This window comes from Lagenorhynchus albirostris, chromosome 7 (genome assembly GCF_949774975.1).
Source record: "Lagenorhynchus albirostris chromosome 7, mLagAlb1.1, whole genome shotgun sequence".
In the NCBI taxonomy this organism is placed as follows: domain Eukaryota; kingdom Metazoa; phylum Chordata; class Mammalia; order Artiodactyla; family Delphinidae; genus Lagenorhynchus; species Lagenorhynchus albirostris.
The window spans coordinates 13,901,744-13,923,988 of record NC_083101.1 but is presented as its reverse complement, the minus strand read 5'-3'; the positions used below and the strand labels follow the sequence as shown (position 1 = coordinate 13,923,988).

Here is a 22,245-nt window from a genome sequence, read left to right as displayed (position 1 = left end):
CCGCCCCGCCCCGCCCCCGCGGCCTTACTCTCCCGGCCCGCCGCAGTAGCAGTAGCATTGCTGCTGGTTGGTGCGGTGGGGCGAGTCCCACTCCAGCTCCTCGGGCTGGTAGGACAGCACCATCTTCACAGCCTGCAGGGTCCTGGCGATGGCGCCCTTCTTCAGCGCGCCGCCTTTCTGCGGGAAGATGAGGGCCCGAGTTACCCGCGGGGGTCCCGGTTGGGCCACACATGGCTCCCTATCAAGGCTAATGCCGACCAGGTGGAACAAGATATTCCAATGTAGTCAGAAACGCACAAAGCCTCTTCTCATCAACCCCAGATCCATCCTCTCTCTATCCCCAAGGAGCTGCATTTTCAATAATATTAATAGTAATAAGCACAACAATAAAAGTAACAATAATAACCAACACATATTGAGAGTGGCCGCTTATATGGATTTTCTCTCTTAATAGTGATTTCTCACTATTTGTTGGGGGCCTCCTACTCCTGACACCAAACCTGTATCCATTTAAAGAGAACTTGTTTTCTTTTTTTTGGCCGCACAGCATGTGGCATCTTAATTCCCCCACCAGGGATCGAACCCGCGCCCCCTGCTTTGGAAGCGAGGAGTCTTAACCACTGGACCACCAGGGAAGTCCCCAAACCTGTATGCATTTAACAGCCAAGGAAACAGGCTCAGGGAGGCTGAGGAACTGCACAAGGACATACAGCTGGTTAAGTGGCAGTCTCTGTCTGCCTCCAAAGCCAGGCTCTGTGACCAGGAGTGAGGCCCGAGCCCAGGGGGCCTCTGGGCTTCCAGACTGGAGGATGGGGAGAAGCAGGGTGGGAAGGATGGAGGGCTCACCCGCACAGCCAGCGCAAAGATGCAGCGTCGGCAGAACCAAGGTGTGAGCAGGGGCCGGTCGGCACTGCCCGCTATGGGGATGTGGCACTGCTGGTGGTAACCTATGGCAAAGGAGAGGGGGTGAGTGCCCACGAGGAAGCAGTGGCCCGAGGCCAGTCAGCCCAGAGGCGGCAGGCTGGGGAGGGCTGCGGCAAGTCCTAGGAGCTATGTGCCTGCCAGCTGCCAGGGGACTGGCTGGTCATGCTCACCAGGCAGCCAGGCTGGTGTCCAAGCAGGCCACTAAGAGCCAGCATTGGCCCACGGCGGGAAGCACCAAAGGTCTGGCTTCAGCCTCTGTGTCCCATCTCTCCTACCCATCCTCTCCACCCACGGGGGCTCCAAAGTGCATAACTTCTCTCACTTTCCAGAAGCCCCAGCTTTCCCCAGGGATCACCTCCCTGGGCCCTCATTCCCAGAGACTGGCCCCTTGTCACTCTGGAGCTCCAAAAGAAACAGGAAGCCAGCTAAGGCCCCAATGGTCTGAGGCGACGCAGGTCCCGAGCCAGCGGGGAATGGGGACCCACAGGTCTGGGCCTTCTCCATGCCCTGCTCATCACACTCACCCAGGCCACACTTCCCACAGATGAGGATCTCATTCAGTGGTCCTGATGTCTTCCCCAGGCAGATGTTGCACTTGGGTTCCTCTCCTGGAACACCAGCTGAAAGAAAGAGGCCCTCTAGGGTCAGGTCGGGCTCACAGGAAACAGCAATTTTAAAATTACATTCCAGGTGCTGAGCCTCTACTGAGTGCTGGGCCCCATAGGCCAACTCACTGAATCTCCCCAACCAGTCTGAGCTGCCTATTACCATTAGCCCATTCTAAAGATGGGGAAATTGAGGCTCGGAGAGCTTAAGTCCCACGCTCAGCTGGTAAGTAGGAGGGGGGGGATTCAAACCCGCAGCTAACTGACATCACATTATTTGTCCTTTTCACCGTGTCATGCTGCCTCTCCTGCTTAATTTAACTTGATTTGTTAAAGTATTTTATGTTAAATAATTTTTTAAAAAATTTTATTACGGAATAATAACAGAATGTTATAATGAAACTCCACGTTCTTATCAACAATCATGAACTCACGGCCAATCTTGTTTTGACTATATTCCCACTCACTTCCCCCCCTCCTGTATTAAATATTTCAGTACGTATCGCTGAAAGTTCAGGACTCTAAAAAAAAAAATGAAAATAACTACAGCACCTTTATTGCACCTAAAAATTAAAAATAAATTCTTAATAACAAATTCAGTGAGTGTTCACATATTCAATTGTCTCAAAAAAGTCATAACAATTTTAAGTTTGATCAATTGCTTTTAATCTACAGTTTCCCTCTCCATCTCTCTTTTTTTTTCCTTTGCAATTTAGCGTTGCTGAAGAAGAAATATGTATTTATGACTGAAGGGTTTGAGTGAATAAAGTAAGATACATTTTGATGTGTGTTTCTGTCTCATTTCCCCTAGCAGATGGAAAGTTCTGTAAGGGCAGAAAAGGTATCTGTTCATCTCTGTGTCCCCAGGACCTCTTATGGGGTGTGGCACATAACATGTGTTCAAGACATGTTTGTTGAATAAATGATGTCTTGCCTCTTATCCCTGAATATGTTCCCAGGAAGGCGGGACCCACTGTGGGTCGCACTAAGTCTTCACTGGCTTAATGAAGTGATGGATCAGTAACTATAGCGTGCTCAGCCTTATGCTCTAATCTTGGGCGACCCCGGAGGGCTGCTGTCCTACCTGTGAGGAGCAGTGATCTGGCTGGGGAGCCACACGGTGAGCACTGCAGCACCTCCTTGGTGCCTGGCACACAGTGGGCCTTCTATTCATGGTGTGCTACTTCGATCCATGGTTTGGACTGTCTTTCCTCACCAGCTGGCTCCTTCTGCTTTGAAAAAGAAGGTAGCCCAGGAGAGGAGACCCTCGTTGCTTTGGATTTTTAAATAATACCTTTAGGGTGAGAGGGGCTTGGAGAAGCATCAGCCTGTATTAGCCACAACGTCTTGGAGAAAAAGGCAATTTGGAAGCTCGACTAACTGGCTGGGTTCTGTGGCCTCTGCTTGGCAGGCTCTTGAAATCATCTCTTACGGTAACAAATTCTTCAGAAACAGCCTCCCTGTAACTCAGCAGCACTGGGCTAAGCATTTAACCACACTGTGAGGCCAGTACGTTCAGTCTCCTTTTTCTCAGATGAAGAAACAGGCTCACAGAGGTTATGTCACTCACCCAAAGATATGCAGCAGTAAGTGGCAGAGCTAGAATATCTTGGTCCGAGGAATACTGGACCCTAAAACCTGCCTCTTCCCCACATACCGCCATGTCAGTTCTCCTGTTAGAGCATAAATGGCAGAAAAAAAGTCTCTTCTCTCACGGTAACTCTGACTGGTAGTGGCTGCTTGGAGCTCCATGTTGAAAATATACAAGTGTTGTGATTGATTAGTGATGTCTGTCATGTACATGGCAAAGAAGAAAGGTGGCAAGAATGCCCCCAATCTGTCATCTCTGTAAGACAGTATCAGCTCTCTGAGGGCAGGAATGGTACCCAACCCAGCTCCCTTTCAACTCTGAAAACTGGCCTAGCTCCATCCCGGTAAGTCCATCATCACCTTGCCTGGTTCACATCTGCTTGTTTGGTCTTTCCCCCGTGAAGAAAGCTGCCTCCATCGTTTTCTTACCATGCTGACAGGGGACACTGTGCTTATATCGAAAGGTGACAATTCTGATTGCCTGGGCCCTTCCCTGTTCCCTAGCCCCAGAGTGACCCAGAGCTTTGGGCAGCAAGGAAGCAAACACAGGCCTGGGACCCAACCCTGCTCTCCCAGCACCTCCCTGGGCCACTTTCTCCATCTGCCTGCCTCCCTCATGAGTAGGAGTACTCAAGGGGATGACAGATGTTACAAGTGTGTTTCCACATAAATGTACAGCTGGTAATCCGATCAGCATCTCAGGTGCACCTGGGGCTCCAAGGACAAAGCCAGTTGCCAGAAGTTAGAGACAGAAGGCGAGAAGGAAAAAATGGAGGGAGAGGTGGAGAGAGGATCGGGGATTGGGCTGCGGGGTGGGGGTGGGGGTGCCTGAAATCACAGGAATACTCACCATGCTGTATGTCCTTCCACAAGACCCAGTATTTGGAGTTATCTTCAAAAGTTACAAGGCAGCTCTGCTTAGAACTGCTGACCTGGGGCAGAGAGAGGGAGGGGCAGTGTGAGACAGTAGCTGGGGAAAAGCCACTTGAACACGGTCTTCCTCTCCCATTTCTGTCCCCACAGGTCAGAGGCTTTAGACCTCTCCTTGTGCTGCAAAAAGGAAAGCCAGGCTAGAAGGGGAAGGAGGATGGCAGTTCCGGAGGTAGTGCACACCCACTCACTGGAGTTGTGCAGTCAGGGACTGGGGGATGGCAACTTGGCGGGAACGCCAAGGACAGAACAGGCCAGGTGATCGTCTGTGGTCCTCTCCAACCTGACTTTATTTTGTATTGTAGGCTCACAGAGCACTTTGCTAAAGATGTTGGCCCTAAGGATGGCACCTGCCTTTGCAGGCTCCGCCTCCTTCCACTTTCAGTTTGGAGCATAAGAACAAGGCGGGAATTTCCCAGCAGTCTCCCAGCCTCCATCACTGGTCTGAGGCCAAGACCAGAGGATGAGCAGAGAGATGCTGAGCCTGGGAACTGGGGCCAGGAAGGAAAGGTTTACCCTCTTGATCTTCCCGAGATAATACAGTCCATCTGTCCACCGGCACAGCACATACTGGCCCTCTGTCAGCTTGGACATCAGGTCTTTGAAGTTGTTCTTGGCTTTTGCCAGGGCCCCCTTGTTGGGGAGGTGGCTGGTGGCACCATAGGAGTCCCGAGTCCCTGGGTCCAGACCTCGATTCTCCATCAGCTTCCACTGACACTGGAAGAGAAAGAGAAAGGGGTTTTTACTCCTTACTTCAGGAGAAGGGGAAGGAAGGAAAGAAACAACCATTTATGTAACCTGTGCTATGTGCCAGACGCTTATCATCTCACTGGATCCTGCTGACAACGCTGTGAGGGAGGCATTATTATTCCCATTTTACCAGTCAGGAAACTGAGGTTTGGCAAGGGGAAGTGGCTATGGGGTCAGAGGCAGAGTCATGGTCCATAATCAGGCGAGCTGATTCTAAGTCCTGCTCTCTCCCCACCCATACCATGCAGCCTTCTAAGTAGAAAGGCTCTCTCAACCAACCACGGAGCAAAATCTCCCTGCCCAGTGGGGCCTGAACCTCACTCCCTGGCTTCACAGCCAGAGGTTTTATCCCTAAAGCAAACACACTCTGTGTTCTCTGAGTGGAGGGCCTTCTCCAGGGGGCAGCGGGAAGTTCTCAGACCCCTGACCCCTACCCTGAGAGCTGGCCAGAGAAAACTCACCTGGAGAGGGAAACTCCTGGGTGGCTTGTGAACTGGTATAGACTTGGCCATCTGTGTCTTCTGCAATCTCCTTTTCTGTTCTCAATTATGGGATGATTTAATGGACACCAATTCTGGGACATTTAAACTCACTTATGCTTTTACTCAGATGCAAACCGGCTCCAAGCAGTGAAGTCATTGCCATGCCAACCTCTCCACATCTGTCTTTCACCATCCTACAAAAGTGCTGCTCCCATTGCTTTCGCTGCTTCCTGCTAATGGTACTACTATGGTCCCCAGACCCCCAAGCATCTTAGACTTCTCCAACCGATCAGCTACCACAGCAGCCAAGCACAGTGGCCTCTGGCAACCCACTCCTCTCTTCCATCCCCCTGTCCTGGTCTGAGTTCAGGCCTCACCTTGCCTGGGCCATTCATTCATTCAAGAACTGTTTCCTGAGCCTTGTGCTCACTCACCTATGCTGGGAACCTGGGATTCGGAATGGAACCACCAGCGCCCAGTGTTAAACAGGCCACTCCCTGTTTCCTGCCTCCCCACCAGACTCTTCCACAGGGCCCTCAATTCCCATCTTCTTATTCTCCCAGAAACCTTCTGTGGCTCCCCAGTACCTTCAATGGCATTCAAAGCACCCCCCACGGCCCCCTCCTCCTCAATCTGGGCTCACCTGGCTCCAGGCCCCTCCACACACTCTCCACTAAGCCAAAAGCACAGCATCCCTCTGTTCCCTGCACCCGCTACTCTGGTGCCCTCCTTCTCTGCCAAGGCGCTGGGCACCTGGTGTTATGATTACCTGTAGACAGGGAGAGAGTCCTGTGTTTTTCCCTGTAAGTGTGTGTGTACTCCTGTGAGACTGTGTTTGATGTCTACAGCCTTATGTCAGTGAGCATATGAAATGGAATACATGTGTGTGCATGTCAAGGGCCCTAGGGCAGGCAGGGCCTTGCTGGGGTCTTCACTCTCCAGATGGTGGCGCGGCCACGTCCCCTCTTGCCTCCCCCCCCACCCCCGCCCCCGCCCCTCCCCCCCCATTCCTCTCTTTTCTCCAGGGCAGAGCGCGCAGGCACCGGGCAGGGTGTGCAGTCCAAATCTCTGCCTTCTCCCTGCCACCTGGCTCCCGGGCGCTGCAAGGTCCCTGCCCGCCGGGCCTGGGGCCCGGGCCCGCGGCAGGTTCACAAACTGACACTTCCTCCCCCGCCGCGCCGTTGGGAGCAGGCCCGGTCGCCGCACCCCCCCTGGCGGGGCGGGGGCCCTCGGGTGGCGGCCCCCCCAACCGCGCCTCCATCCTCCCGGAGCGGGCCCCCGCGGGCTGTGATTGGCTGATTCAAACCCATCTGCAAAGAAATGCCTGTTTGCGGGTTCCCGTCGGCGTCCAGTTCAAATCCGCGGCACCCGGATCGCGGGGCCGGGCGGGGGCAGGAAGCGAGGATGATTCATGCGCAGGGGCCTCTCCCAGGGCGGCCGTTGGCTTTTTAAAAAGGGTGTTTGGGAGGGGAAAAAGCTTGCAGAAGTACCCCCTTCGGGTTCAAGCGCTCCTCTCTTTAGTCGCTCCGACGCCAAGCCTCCCCCATCCCAATCCTGCCGCAGCCTGACTTCGGACGTGAGCAAAATCCCAAACGCCCCCGTCGGTCTCCAAGCCACCCACCCCCCGACACACACAACAGGAAAAATAAAGATTTTAGGCACAGGACTAGCGACCTGTCACACACGCCCCCCAAAGGCTCGGGGACCCAGGCGGGGCTCCCGCCACCCCGCGGACACCGTTCACCCCTCTCCACCCCCAAGGCGTGCGGCTTCCCAGGACTCCAACGCCCCCGGAGGCGTCTGACCCGCCAAAGTTCGGGAAATTTCCAAAAGAGGGATGATTGCAGGGAAAGGCGAGTGTGGCGGGGAGTCCCCCGGCCCGGGCCGTCAGCCCGCAGCGCTGAACTTACCGCGAGGCTGCGTGTCCGCCGGTCCCACTTGGAGTCTGGCCACCAGGCGCATCGGCGGCGGAGGTGGCTGCGCTCGGCCCGCGGCTGCCCGGCCGAGTGTCCGCCCGTGGGGCCGGGGTCGGGGTCTCGGCGGGGGCGGGGCGGGGCGGGGGCGCCGCGGGGAGGAGGGGGGGCGGAGGAGGAGGGAGGGGCCGGGGCGCTCAGGAAGGGGCCCCCCGGGCGCGGGGCGCCATCTTTTTCGCGTTTTCCCGCGAATTATTGACGTCTCGCTTATGTAATTAGCGGGGGCCGCGCCGGCCTCGCCATTGGAGCCCGCGGCCGCGGGGCCCCGCAGCACCGCCCGCCAGCCGGCTCGCCCACTCCCGCCCCCGGGCCGCCCCCGCGCCGCGCCCCGGCCTCCGCCCCCGCCCCCGCGGGCGCGCATCCTCCGCCGCCACCGCGCGCCGGACGCAGACAAGCGGCGCGAGCGCACACGGACGCGGAGCCTGCACCCCGGCACGACCGCCCGGCGGAGGCGCAGGCACAACGCGGGCACACGAGGAGGCGCGCGCGGCACTCCGAGCCGGCACACACTTGTTGAGGAAACACAACTCTGCGCGCAGGGCACAGACGTCACCTGGCACAGACACACAGCGGGGAGGTGCAGATACACACGGACTCCCTGCGTAGACACAGACCTAGAACAACCCAAACGGGATTCGCACAACAGAACACACAAACATCCTGCACTTGCGGTGTAGAGAGCACACACAGAAACAGATCCACAATGCGCACGGCACAAACACAAATTCACAACACATGATACACACGACACAACACACAATAAAGAGGCAATTACAGAGTATGGACATAGATACATAGGAGAGACACACCGTGTACACAGCACGGACACACGACAAAACATACACATAAAGTAGACAAACAGGCATAGAGCCGTAACACAGGCGCACAAGAGAAACAGAGTACACCAACAGCAAATTGCACACAGACGTAATGCACCGAAACACAACACAAAGATACAGTTGCAAATACATACCACACACACAAACACAACATTTAAATAAGTGGCACACAGTGAAAGACAGCATACAGAGTCATAGGAATAGCAGATTGAGGAAAGGGGTGTGGCTCCCGTCATATCCAGTCCTTGCCCTGGGGAGAATGGGCAGCAATGTCCCCATCCAGACTTACTCTTTGGGGGTTGGGGGCTGGAGAATACTTGCCAACCCCTCTCCTTATCCCTCAGCCCTCTTCTCACCTGCTACCATCACACTGCACAGACACCCGTGAGGCTGTGGAGTGTGGACATCATGGGTGTAGCAGGTGGACCATACTCCCCCAGCCCCCAGTCCCTCCTGTTGACTGTCAAGTTGCCCACCCTTGGCCCCCTGCCTCTGGGCCTTGGGGTGCGATCTCTCTGGCTGGCTGGGTCTACCTTCAGGATGCACAGAACAGAGATTACAGTTGGAAGCACTTACCTCTGGGTCTCATAGGCCAACTGCACTGATTACCGGCCGTGGGACCCTGAGCATAGCACTTCAACTCTTAAACCCCAGTCTCCTCATAGAGTTGTTGGGAAGGTTAGGGTGAATGTATGCAAAGCCCCCGGCAGCCAGTGGGTATGCAGTAAGTGATTATCGTACTTTGTCAAGAAATTATATATTCATTGAGTGCCCCCCTGGGTAGGACTAGAACTGGGAGCTATGGGGCCCACAGTCTCATGGGGGAGTCAGGTGTTGGCTCAAGCAGCAACAACATGCATATATAAATATGAGGGGCGTGGTGCAGCGAGCTGGACATGGAATTGGAGGAGTCCGGGCTTCAAGTCCACCTCTGCCTCTGAGCCAGAGTAAGATGTTGGGCGAACTATTCCCCCTGTAGGCCACGTTCCCTATCTGTTCAGAGAGGGTAGGGGTACTACCCCAATTCACAGGGCCATTGCAGAGATGAGGACAAAATAGCATAATGCAGGGGCGGGTGTTTTTGTCAATGAAAAAGTGATGGGCAAGATGAGGAGTGGTTAAAATACTACAAAAGGAGAAATGATAAATGCCACTAGAAAGGTATAGTTTCACCTGACCGTTTAGAGGCAAATCCAACTTTGAATTGAGAACTGTCACAGAAAAGGTGGCATTCAGAGGAAATGTGGAGATAGGAGGGAGGCATTCCAGGCCTAGGGCATGGTGTGTGCAGTAGGCCTGGGACGGAGTGAGTTGTGTCCGCTGGACCGGAGTTCAGGGTGCAGAAGGTAAGGCTGGAGGAGAAGGTGGGGCTGAGTGTCCTGGGCTGAGCTTTGTTTTCAGCCCACGGCAAATCAGGACCACTGAGCAAGGTTGTAAGTTATGTGTATCCTAGAGAGCCTCGGGGAGTTGAGAACTGAGAAGGGCCATGATCTGAGTTTGCTTTGCGATCTGGCAGAAGTAGGTTGAAAGCATGGACAAACCAGAGAAAGACAATCATTTTTTTAAGAAATGGGTTAAGACCATCAACAGGCAATTCACAAAAGAGGAAACCTAGGTGGCCAAAAATGTAAAGAGATGTTCAACCTCACGGGTCATGGGAGAGATGCAAATGAAAAGAGCTGTGAGACGCCATTTCACATCCTCCAGACTGGCAAGGAGTAAGCATTCTATCAATGTTGGGAGAAGGGTGGAGGGGGTGAAGAGGTGGCACCCTTGGAACCCTTGTACAGTCTTGATGGAGGTGTAAATTGGTACAACTTCTCTGAAGAAGAGGTTTGGCAACATCTAATAAAGTTGAAGATGCTCGTGCCTACAATTCAGTGACTTCACTCACTCAGCACATAATTATGAAAAATTAGGAATTGATTAATTGTCCATCAACAGCAGTGCAGATAGATAAATTGTGATCTATCTGTGCAATGGAATAATATACTGGGAGGGAAAATAAAATGAGGCTGTAGCCTCAACATAGATAGAGTCTAGAAAAAAAAAAGAAAAAGGGAACATCAAGTGGTAGAATAGTGTGATACCAAAAGTTTTTTTTTTAATTCAAAACTATGCTATATATGTAGTTTTAGGGATACAGTCAGATAGTGAAAGTGTGAAAACATGCATAAGAAATCAAAGACACTAAATTTAGAATAGTAGTTACCTCTGGGAAGGGAGGGATGGGAATGAGATCAGAAAGAGGAACACAGGGGATTTAATTTTATCTGTAATGTCCTATTTTTCAGAAAAAAAAATCTGAAGCAAATATGGCAAGGTGTCAAGATTTGGCAAAGCTGGGTGTCTTGTCTGTAATTCTTCGCAATGATCCTTCTCCTTCTCAAGTCCAAAACGTTTTCTCTATTCTCTGTATGTTTGAAATACTTGGTAATTTTAAAGATGGGGGGCGGGGGCTGGGAGATTACAGCAGAGGAGGTTTAGTCACAGCACTAACCTGTCACATATGCAGGGCCATCAGACCTCACGGTGTCCTAACATGTCTGTTCCCTGAGACTTGTCACAGCATGGTGAACCAGGCATGGCAGGCATCAGATCTGTTCACAGGGGAAAGAACAAAAGCTTGGAGAGGTGGAGTGACTTCCCCAAGGCCACACAAAGTAGGGGGAAGTACTCTTACTCTCAGCTGTGTCTCAGGGGAGACCAGCAAAGGCCAAGGAATGTCGAGAGAAGGTCTCCCACCTTGCAAGAATCCATCTTCTTCCATCTGCGGCCCTCTTCTATTTTTGCTTTCAATTAAGGACACCATGGAAAATATAGAAAAGCACAAGGAAGAAAATAAAAGTCACTTGTGGTTTTCACTGTCTTACTTTTTAAGTCAGCTTTATTGAGGTATAGGTAATTCACATTAAAAAATTCACCTATTTCAAACGTGCAACAGTACCTTAATTCTAGAGGACATATTTGTTTGAGTCCTAGACCAGTTAGTATATATGAAAGTGCTCTACAAAGAAGAAAACACTTTTCACAAATTTGAATAATTATGATTATAATAAAGGTTTTGGAAATCATTGACAATAATTATTTGGAAATAATTAAGATTTCATCCATGAAAGCAGATGGCCGGTAGGCAGGCCTGTGTTTTGTTGCCTGAATTTGGGGGTCAGTTTATTATGGCCTCAGCATGGAGGTGCTGAGAGCTTTCAAATTATAGTAGAAAGGATGACTTTTAACACCATTTAAAAAAAAAAAAGAAATAGTTGACAGGGTCAGACTGTGGCCTATTGAAGTGCTTGTGGCCTTTGTTGGCTGCTAAGCCATAAACACCTTTACCTGTGGCTTTTGTGGGGAAAGGAGAGACATCAAGTGTCTGTCCTCTTTGGGAGCCCAGGGGCGCCTCCACTGGGATGTGGGAGATCCTGTTGACCCTCCCTGCAAGCTTGCTATAGAACCAGGGGTGGGTCCCTTCTCTTCTCTGATTTGCTCTCCTCATCTGTTAAAAATAAAGTACGGCTTTATTCACACTTGCAACATTCAGCAGCTGGTAGGGCAATGTGCTGTAGGCAGGTACCCCTAGGAATAAGGGTCAGGGCAGAGGGAGATGTGCTATAAAGATAAATAAATCCCAGTCGTTGGGCTTCCTGGCGGCGCCTCGCGCGGAGGAAGATCTGGCGGTGCAAGGCTGTAGCTCTGCCGGCTATTGCTCTGAATACAAAAGAGCCTTTCTCACGCCCCTGCGCCCTTCCCGGCCCGGGACCCCCGGACGGAAGGGGCTGGCTCGTTGGACGCTGGAGACGACAGCTGTCGGGGCCACACCACCATTTCTGTGGTTCTTGCAGAGAAGTGTGGTTCCAAGTATTTATTTTAAAGGAAATTTTAATAATGATTATAACGATGACTTTTGTCCCCTCTTCCAATTTAAGAGAAAAAACAAACAGGGATGAAGGCGTTTGAAGCCCCGGCAAGTGCCCAAGAAAGCTAACCTGCCCGGGTCCGGGTCTTCCCGGGCCCTCTCATACCTCAGAGGCGTTAATTAAGCAAGCTCTGGGCCTCCAGCTTTGTGGCTTCGTTTTCCGACTCAGCTAAATGATGAGAATGGTCTTCCCAGACTGTAAACGGAGTATTGATCAGCTTCTGAGTCTTCAGATGAGCTAGTCTTGCTTGTAGAATTACATGGTTCCCGAAGCTGGAAAAAAGAAATGGCCTGGTTGTCAGCACTCGCCCAAACGCTAAGGAAGCCCAGATCAATAAGCAGGAGAGAAAAAAAGGCAAGAACTCTTGGAATCAATAACCGAACCATTCACTGCTTCTCTGCTGCCCCTTAATCATCCTTTAGCGTCTCTTCAGCTTTTTACCACATTGTGAGGATGGAGTGGACTCGTTCAAGCCCCTTACATGCAGAACTGGAAGCCAGAAGTCAAGACGAATCTGACCACCTTGTTTCATTCTGCCAAGATGCTCCAGCATTCAGTCGGATCAGATCAAACTCTTGAGAAGTAAGAGGGCTAAAGGGCAGAAGAATTTGTGGAGTCAAGCAGAAGAAGTGTGACATGGCTTGCTCTGAAGGACGACTTTTCAAGCCCTCTGCGTAAGGAAGAATTAATTTCCTTTTTGTAGCAAGAACTAATTGACCCGCCTCACCAAACTCCGTGACTTCCGACGGTTCACAGAATGCAGAAGCTGAACTCTCTTAAAGTTGCCAAGCAACAGGTCACACAATTCCACAAATACCACCTTCCATCCCCCCAAATTTCAACTTGCAAACTTAGAAGTTATATAACTTTCTGGCTTTTGCTCTAAGCGATATACTGCTACAAATTATGGCAAGAAAGCAGGTGGCCACTGCTTTTATAAATAAAAGAGTGAAAGGTTTAAGATGTGGAACAAGAGGACAGTGCCAAGCATTCATTTCCTCTAAAGACCGGCCTCCAAGGGTCTGGAGGCAAACGTGCCCCTCTTGTGATGTCAACGAGAGCAGGTGACTCAAACGGCTTCTTGCGCGTCATACAGCAATGATGCCGAAGCTGGTGGCGTGCTGAAGTCGCCCCAGGAGCTGGGAAAATCAGCCCCCCAGCCCATAGATGCTGATTGACTTGGTCTGGAGTAGGGCCCAGGCTTTGGTAATTTTCAAAAGCTTATTTCTGGAAGGTTCTAAAGAGCAGCCAGGGTTAAGAACTAAGGTCACTGAAACACCACTGTGAACCTTTTTTAGGATCTCCTGTTCACCTGATTTCCTCTATCCTTCACTAATAATTACTCTAAACCTGGTTAATACACTTGCCTCTCCTCCTCCACACAATTGTTATTCATTGGCAAACCGAAACAGATCTTTCTATTTTTGTCCTTTCTCTGATCAATTCTTTTTTCTTTTAATTAATTTTTATTGGAGTATAGTTGCTTTACAGTGTTGGGCAGAAGTTCTCAACCCTCTGTGTTCACTCACGTAACCTGTAGGATTCTTCATAGAAATGCGTCTTGCCGCACCTTGATTGGCAACTCCGTGAGTGGATCCATCATCAGCATTAAAAAAAGAATCTCCAGGACTTCCCTGGTGACCCAGTGGTTGGGCCTCTGTGCTTCCAATGCAGGGGGCGTGGGTTTGATCCCTGGTTGGGGAACTAAGATCCCACATGCCACGTGGCGTGGCCAAAAAATTAAAAAAAAAAAAGGATTCTCCATAGGTGGCTGGATCAGCACCCATGGGGCACCTTAAACATGCAGAGGACTTGCCCTCCCTTCACAGACTATAGGCCTGAGGAAAAGCCCCAGAATCAACATATTTCTATGGTTACATGAGGCAGTCTATCTTTGAATGGTTACATGAGGCAGTCTGTCTTTGAATGCTGGGAATACGAGCTGAATTTAAACAGTCTTTTATTTTATTTTTGAGATTATATTCTTCTTTTTTAATTAATTAATTTATTCTTGGCCGCGTTGGGTCTTCGTTGCTGCGCGTGGGCTTTCTCTAGTTGCGGCGAGCGGGGACTACTCTTCGTTGCGGTGCGCGGGCTTCTCATTGCAGTGGCTTCTCTTGTTGTGGAGCACGGGCTCTAGGCGCGTGGGCTTCAGTAGTTATGGCACGCGGGCTCAGTAGTTGTGGCGCACTGGCTTAGCTGCTCCGCGGCATGTGGGATCTTCCCGGACCGGGGCTCGAACCCGTGTCCCCTGCATTGACGGGCGGATTCTCGACCACTGCACCACCAGGGAAGTCCCTAAATAGTCCTTAAAAGTGAGGCTGACACACTACAGGGTATGCTTCTTTGAGAGTAAAATTACTTGCTAATACTTGTTAGTATTTAAAAGTAGAAGTATCTTTCCTTAAAAGTTTGAAATTTGGAACATAAGCACATTTGCCCTAGAAGGATTAGGCCGATGTTAGCAGAGCTGGCTGCTTTTTCTCAGGGAGTTGGAGGTTCCTTCGGGGAACCCGGATGAGAGGAGAAGGTGGAGATAAAGAGCAAAGGAGGGGAGCACAGACCAGGATGCCCAATTCTTTTCAGCACACCCAGTGTCAGGTGGCAACTGCTTCGATGCTTAAACCTTTAGCCACTCTAGCAAAAATGGTGGTTTAAAAATCTCTGCTAGCAATAATTATTGTTTTGAGGCAAGAAAATAAGTAGAACAGATTGTGAAAGATTATTTATAGAAAGCATTTAAAAATTTTCTTCTTAGATTGTGTGGCTGTCTATAAGCAATTGTGTAATAAAATAAACTCTAAAAAATCAATTAGGGTATAAATATACCTTATTATCACACACACACAAAAAAAAATCCCAGTCGTTGGCATCAAGAAGCCCATATCTGGCAGGAGGGCTGGCGGACAGACACATCAACAGGTCACTGTGATAGTCTGTTAAGAGATGGGATCAACCAACACTCAGGATTGTCAGAAAGTTTATTTTTTTGCCAATACAAACTTTGTATTTCTCATTGTGTTTCCATTTTTATTACTGTAATTACTATTAAAAAAATTTTCACGTATATTAAAAACAGAAAAAAAAGAAATGGCTCAAGACAAGGAGTAGTTGTTTCTGAGTAAATACCCATGATCTCTAAAGTGCCTCTGACTGCAAAAGTATTTGATTTTATGAACTTAATCTGAGCTTTGTTTCTCCCTCACTGGGTAACCTTGAAAAAATCACTTCTCCGGTCTGGGCTTCAGATTTACTCACTGGTCAAAGCATAACGTTTAAACAAATGAGTAGTTCCCAACCTTGCTGCACAAAGGATCTTATATAAAGATTTGAGGGACTTCCCTGGCTGTCCAGTGGTTAAGACTCCAGGCTTCCACTGCAGGGGGCACGAGTTCTATCCCTGGTCATGGAACTAAGATTCCACATGCCGCAGCACCGCCATAAAAGAGATTTGATCCACCAAACATCGCATTTATTATGTGAGTTATTTTGTTTTCTTTTTTATGAATTAGGTCCATATATTATATTCAATCAGAGATTTTGATTGGTATGATACAAATAATGTGATTATAAAAGACAGAATTAGATAAATAGATAAGTAAATTGAATAAGTCAATAGAATTCTAGCCCAAAGCAAGGGCACTGTGTCTTTTGTTAATCTATGCCATTGTACAACAGATACTTCTGGGGAAGAGTAAAGATATCTTTCAAATTATCCCCATATTAAAATACAGAGGAGAATTTTATTAGTGAATTCCAGTATTTACAAGGCATCTTTTCTAGAATCAAGCAACCCGTGAGTCTGTCAACTTGGTGGCTGGGCGCCCAGGCCCAAGCTGAGCAGATAGGAAACAGACAAGAACTGGTCCCCAGGAGCCAACCCCTTGCTGGGCATTTCATGAAGGAGACAAACTATTAACTGCTCAAGAAATAATCAGAGGAGAGCAAATAAGAAGACAGTGGATATCACATGATCATTTGTATGATTCAGCTAGTAGAATGGAGGTTTGAACCCAGTTAGTTCTGGCCAGCAAAGCACAGGGAGATCAGCTCGGTGCTTTGTGTCCACCTAGAGGAGTGGGATATAGAGGGTGGCAGGGAGACACAAGAGAGAGGAGATATGGGGATGTATGTATATGTATAGCTGATTCACTTTGTTATACAGCAGAAACTAACACACCATTGTAAAGCAATTATACTCCAATAAAGATGTTAAAAAAAAACAAACCAGTGGCCATCCCACTGCCCCACCCTTCCTCCTTGCTTCACGATAGGAAGATAATCATGATAATCATCAGCGTTGCTAGAGAGCACACCACGTGCCAGGCACTGCGCTGGGTTTCACATGTGCTATTCTTAACCCAGTTTACTCATGAGGAACCTGGTAAAGGTGGGAGAGCTGAGCCACAAACCCAGGCAGGCTGGGTCCAGAGCCTTTGACCACCATGCCCTTCTGCCCCTATGAATGCTATTTGGTCTTGTAGCTTCTTATGCAATTAAGACACCGTAGATACATCATACAATGATATTTCATCTTGCACTAATACTTCATATATGAATAGCTCTTTGGAGTTTACACAGGGTATTTTCACATCTCCCATTCCATCCCCACAGCAATGCTACAAGATGAACAAGGCTAGGATTACGAATCCCCCATTTTGCAGATCATGAAACTGAGGTTAAGGAGGTTGAGTGAGGTACCCGAGGTCATGCAGCTGGAAGGTATTAGACACAAGTCTCAGGGTCAGGTAGTCACCACTGGAGAGGACCTTCCACGTCACATTACCCAACTGCTCATGTTCAGTTAGGCAAACTGGTACCTGGAGAGCAGGTAAGGCTTGCTCAAGGTCATCCAGGAAAGACTTGTTCAAGTGGTAAATCAGCAAATGAGCCATACTTTGATCAAGGTTTCTGCCTGCCTGCTGAGAGATTTACACCCTGTTGCTTTTGTCAGATCTCCAGCAATCCTCTTGGGTTTTCCTACAGCCAAAATTTATTTTAAAACCCTTCTTGTTCAGTGTTCTGTGATATATGACATTCTCCTGAATTTCTGAGGGAGTCCTTGCCTGGGTGGGGGAATGTCTAGGTGACAATCAGCTTGGAGAGGCCGTGAGTCTCTAGCGATTTAAAGAGAATCTTCGCGCTTTTGCTGCTCTCAGAAGAAACTCCCAAGGCTGCTCTCTCTCTGTGGTCTGTTCTGCTCCCTAACCTTTGGGCCTAAACTGGGGCAATGGCTTTGAGAGGTTTAGCTGGGACCACTTGGATCTGTGTCTTACAGCTGCCCCTTCCAAGATTACAGTTCAAGATCCCATACATCTCCTGCCATGGACAGGAAACATCTGGGCCAGAGCTGCGTGGAGGGAGCCCAATTTGTGAGACACCCTGGGTAGGAGCCCGTGAGCCAAGAGCTGTTCACTTCAGATGCGGTTCAGACCACTGGGGTCTGGATCCCACCTGGGAGGCTTCGACAGGCCCAGGTTGTGTGTGATGGCTGAGGTGGGGGTGGTTAGAGAAAGGGAGAGGGAATCCGGAGTGGTAGGCTTCCAGGAAAGAGGCCCTGGGACTTAGGTTGGTGGGAACAGTAGGCACAGTTTGTATGAACATTCAGCCGAAAGAGAGATGCTGCGGCAGTTGGACATAAAAAGGTCAGGGGCTGGGGGTGGCCACCGGGAAAGGGAGAGGCAGGGACAGGACTCTGCAGCGAGGGGTCTTGTATGTCCAGGTCGCAGCGGGAGCAGAGAGAGCACAGGCTCAAACCATGAGTGATCTGTTCGCAAGCCCTTTACAGCCAACCTGGCTTTGGCAATGAACCCTTGGTGAGACCAAGGACCATGTCCTCGTCTGCAGTCAGGAGATGACCCAGTGCCAAGTTGAGTGTTTCTCACTCCAATCTCTGGTTCATCCTGTCCATAGTCACCCCCCTCTGACAATCCCAGGAGGTACCAACCTGGGATGACCCTTCCATGAGGGTTAATTTTAGCACCCAGTTATTTAATCAAATGTGGATCTAGGTGGGGCTGTGAAGGGATTTTGTAGTTGTGACTAACATCTACAGGCAGTGAAGATGACCCTGGTAGTGTGTGGGAGGGCCTTATCCAATCACTTGGAGGCCTGAAGAGCGAACACTGATGTTTCCCAGAGAAGAAAAGCTGTGTCAAGAGCACAGCGTCAACTCGGGCCTGCGTTTGAGCCTGTGAGCCTGCCCTGGACTTGGCAGTCCCCCCATCCCGTGAGCCAGTTTCTTAAAATAAAGGTATTTCTTTTAAAAACTGTATATACATATTTATTTTATAGCTATCTACCATCTATGTATCTATCTATGTGTCCATCTATGTGTCTATGTCTGTATCTATCCTCTCTGTATCTATCAATCAATCTACCTATCTTTGTATCTATCTATCAATGTATGTATCTATGTACCTAGGTACCTATCTATCTATCTCCATCGGTTCTGTTTTTCTGGAGAATCCTGACTGATGATCCCTCTTTCAGAGCCTTGAGAACAGATCACCGATCAGACTCTTCCCAGACCATCTCCTGGCACATATTCGGGTCCCCTTATTCCCCTCCCTCCTGCCCCTCTGTCCGTGTACTCCAGCCCGTTGCTCCTTCAGCAGTCCACACCCATGGGTTTTACCTCAGCCTCCATCTCTACACTCATAACCCTTAAAAGGCCAGAAGGACCCAGATGAGAATGGAATCCCACAGAAGAGCAAGCTTGGTAGCAGCTTGAAGGTCTGGACCAAGGGCGCAGCCATGGGAGCCCCAGGAACCCCAGCTAAGGGAATGCTGCAGGCAGTCTGATCTGGGGCCCTCTGCTCAGAGTGATTTTGACTTCCAAGGGTCCTCTCACCACTCACTCAAGAGTCAGTCCCAGGAGGGAGGATCTGATTGGCGGAGGTTGTATTTCACATGTGCCTATCCACTGTCTGGGCAGGAGATGCTGGGGAAGCACTGGGTCTCACTAGGCTTACATGGTGATGGAGCCATGGGAGGTGGGTGCTAGTTTCCCTTCCTCACAATGGGCGAATTCCTTCAAAAGAGAAATCAGGTTCTAAGATGAGGGCAGATACTAGACAGATTATAAGTTGCAGCTAAACCTCTTGGAGCTATTGTTCAACTTAAGCCAATAACGGTTAGATGGTGTTGCTTAAAAAGGAGCAGGGTGGAGTGGACAGAACGTGGGTTCTGAACATGGATGACCCAAGGTTGAATTCTACCCCTTATTACTATTGTGACTCTGGGCAAGTTACCTAACCTCGAGCCTCAATTTCCTCCTCTGAAAAATGGGGATAATAACATTACCTACAGCTCCCAAAATTACACGTGAAAACACTTTGTAAACTCTAAAGTATTTTGAGCCCTTGGGGGCAGTGGGGATGGGGCAATCATGCCTAAGGCATCTTCTCAGCTTGGTGCCCAGCTCAAGCCTGGTACCCAGTAAATGCTCAGGAAGTGTTTGTTGAGTGAATGGATAAAGTGATCATGGGATTATCATCATCGTTCTAACTCGACCATCAGCCTTGCAGAAAAACCCAGGCAGATGCTGTTGGACTCTGATGTGAGTTTTGTGAGCTGAGCTGCATCTTTTTCTTTTCTTTCTTTCTTTTTTTAAACAACCCTTTTGACGTTTTCATTTTAATATGTGAAACCTGGCTACTTGTCTCAGGGAAAGTTTATGGAAAAAAAGCTTCCAGCTGGCTTTGGGGCAGCCCATAAAAATGTACTGAAAACTTTGACCAGTTAGAATTTAGGAGCTGTTGGATGACAGAGATCAGTGACGCCATAAACCCTGGTGAGGCCCACAGTATTTCAATAATTAGCTCTCTGGGCAAGAGGATGCGTTCTTTATTCCTTCCTGGTTCCTAGTCAAAGGATGGGGCCCAGAATCTGCTAAAGAGAACCACAAGTTTCAAATAACCAACAAACACAACTCTAAACAGGGGCAGCTTGTGATTCAAATGGTTTCAAAGGGCGTGGGGGAGGGAAGGGTTTTGAAGAGCTTTAACAGTAGCAAGCTGATCAGAATACCCACACCTCTCCCTCCCGGCCAGCTTTCCAAATCCTCCCCCCTCCCTCAGCTCAAGTCTGACCTCCTCCAGGAAGCCCTCCTCGATAACCCAAGCCCATTATGGATTTGTTCATCCATATGACTCTTGGACTTAAAACCCTCCAGAAGTTCCTCTGAGCCTCAGGGCAAAATTCCATCTCCCTAGCTTGGCATGCAAGGCCTTTTGTGATTTGGCCCCTTCCTGCTTCTGTGGCCTCTTCTCATATTCCTTCCCCCTACCCTTGACTCAGCTGCACCAGACAACCTTCCGCTCTATCTCTCCCCCTCTCCGTTCGGGCCTCAGAGTCTTGGACTGTACCCTTGCTTTGGCTGGGATTCTCCTTCTCCTTCTTTATGTGGCTGGATGGTATTTATTCCCAAAATTCAGCCCAGGCCTCTCCTCCAGAGGATGGGGTGGTGGAGAGTTTGAGTCCCTCAGGCTGGCTTAGGGGTCTCCATTTGGGTTCCCAGAGTTCCCATCACACTTACCCTGACAGTCCACTTACCTCCATCCTCTCTGCTCTCCCAGAAGCCTTCCTCATCTCAGTATCTCTCCAGCTGATACCAGACCTCGCCCAGAGAACATGGTCCTTTTTAAGCCCTGCGCCTCACACCTGGCAGTCCTCTGGGATAACCTGGGGAGCTCTAAAACGCTGACGCCTGTGTTCTCCGCAGAGATTCAGATTTAATTGGTCTGGGAGGTGGCCTGGGCCTGAGGATGGGTTGAAAAGTTCTCCAGGTGGTTCTAACGTGCAGCCAAGGGCAAGCACCACTGTGATTGACAGCACCTGACTCAGGACTCCCCCAGAGACTCAGCGGAGCTACACTCTGGGCATCTGTCAGGGAGCGTGATCTTGAACTCAGAGCCCCACCGTAATTGCCAAAAGCTGTGTTCAAAGGATCACTATTCATCCATTTCCCTGGATCGGTGGTGCTGAGCAGCTATACAATCACTCCTGGGCCCCAGTCAGCCATCCAGCCCGTCAGGAGAGACGCCTGCACCTCAATACCTGTTAGAAAGACTGAGCCCCACCCCAGACCCAAGGAGCGCAGCCTGGGACCCCGCACTGTAAACAGTTACTGACTGCTGCTGACGCACACAAATGTGACACAACTCAAAATATCCCAAACCAGGGCTGCAAGCCCCTGACAACTTGCAAAGCCGGGTAGGGAAGTTGAAAACAAAAAGGGCCTCAGGGAACCATGGAGGGATCATCGGAAAACTACTCAGCTCAAGCCAATTCTCATCCTTAGGGAATGTGGGTCCCATGTAGTCAAATCCATTTTTTTTTTTTTTTTTTGCGGTACGCGGGCCTCTCACTGCTGTGGCCTCTCCCGTTGCGGAGCACAGGCTCCGGACGCGCAGGCTCAGCGGCTGTGGCTCACGGGCCCAGCCGCTCCGCAGCATGTGGGATCCTCCCGGACTGGGGCACAAACCCATGTCCCCTGCCTCGGCAGGTGGACTCTCCACCACTGCGCCACCAGAGAAGCCCCCCCGCCTTTTTTTTTTAAAACAGACCGTCAAAATCTGGCTTTTTAGGTGAAATTTCCTAACAGTTCAAAGTTGGCAATGAATCCAAACAGAGCTTACCTGAGGACTGCATGTAGCTAGCAGCCTGTCAGTTTGTTCTAAATGTTTCCTATAAACGCTGTGTGGGGATTAAACCAGAGAATGGAGACCGGCAGGCCTGTCCTGCGCTGTGTTCTCTCCCCTGAGCTGCCTTCCGCTTTGGGACTTGGGCCAGCATGGAGGGGAGCACAGGAAACAGCCCCCAGGGCCTGTGCTGCACGTGCAGCCTGTACTCCTTTTGGGGACATTGCTCCCTTCGTTCCACCATGTTCTCCTCACGCCAACTCCCTAGGAAAAGGCCTCTCTGGTCTTAGGGCCCAGAAGAGTCACGTTTTCCTGCAGCCGCTGATTCGTTGGTATCTTATGGGCCCTGAACCTCGTGGGATTAGATTTTGGCCGCTAGAAAGCTCAGAGGACAATTTGGGGCTTGTCTCCTGTAACCCAGAGGACCACGAGCTCTGCCTTTTGTCTGCCTGTCTTATTCCCGGGTTCCTCTGACCTTTCCAGCTTCTGTTTTCCATTTGGCAACCGTCACGTGACCACGCCTCTAAAATTTTTATTCTCTTGTACATCAAGAAGTTATGTTAAGTGCTTTCTGGAATAAGGCATGCTATA

At 50.0% G+C, this 22,245-nt stretch overlaps 1 protein-coding gene across 9 annotated transcripts in view; it reads right to left on the bottom strand.

Moving 5' to 3' along the window:
* The window catches only part of PHF19 (PHD finger protein 19), a 54,430-nt gene that overhangs the window by 20,992 nt on the left and 11,193 nt on the right, over nt 1-22,245 (bottom strand). For 5 of the 9 annotated variants that reach the window (XR_009541511.1, XR_009541512.1, XM_060154475.1 and 2 more), the window contains exons 1-6: nt 5,261-6,234; nt 4,566-4,766; nt 3,970-4,051; nt 1,449-1,544; nt 847-947; nt 29-177 (exon numbers count right to left, since the gene is read on the bottom strand). Coding sequence is in view for 7 of the 9 variants with exons in the window: in XM_060154475.1 (XP_060010458.1) it covers nt 29-177; nt 847-947; nt 1,449-1,544; nt 3,970-4,051; nt 4,566-4,766; nt 5,261-5,311 (680 nt within the window). In the remaining 2 variants the exon portion in view is untranslated. Of the gene's footprint in view, nt 1-28; nt 178-846; nt 948-1,448; nt 1,545-3,969; nt 4,052-4,565; nt 4,767-4,847; nt 4,965-5,260; nt 6,235-7,191; nt 7,326-10,593; nt 10,694-10,838; nt 10,886-11,429; nt 11,590-22,245 lie in introns of those variants that run through there. The other 4 variants (XM_060154477.1, XM_060154476.1, XM_060154478.1 and 1 more) reach the window with 4 other exon arrangements.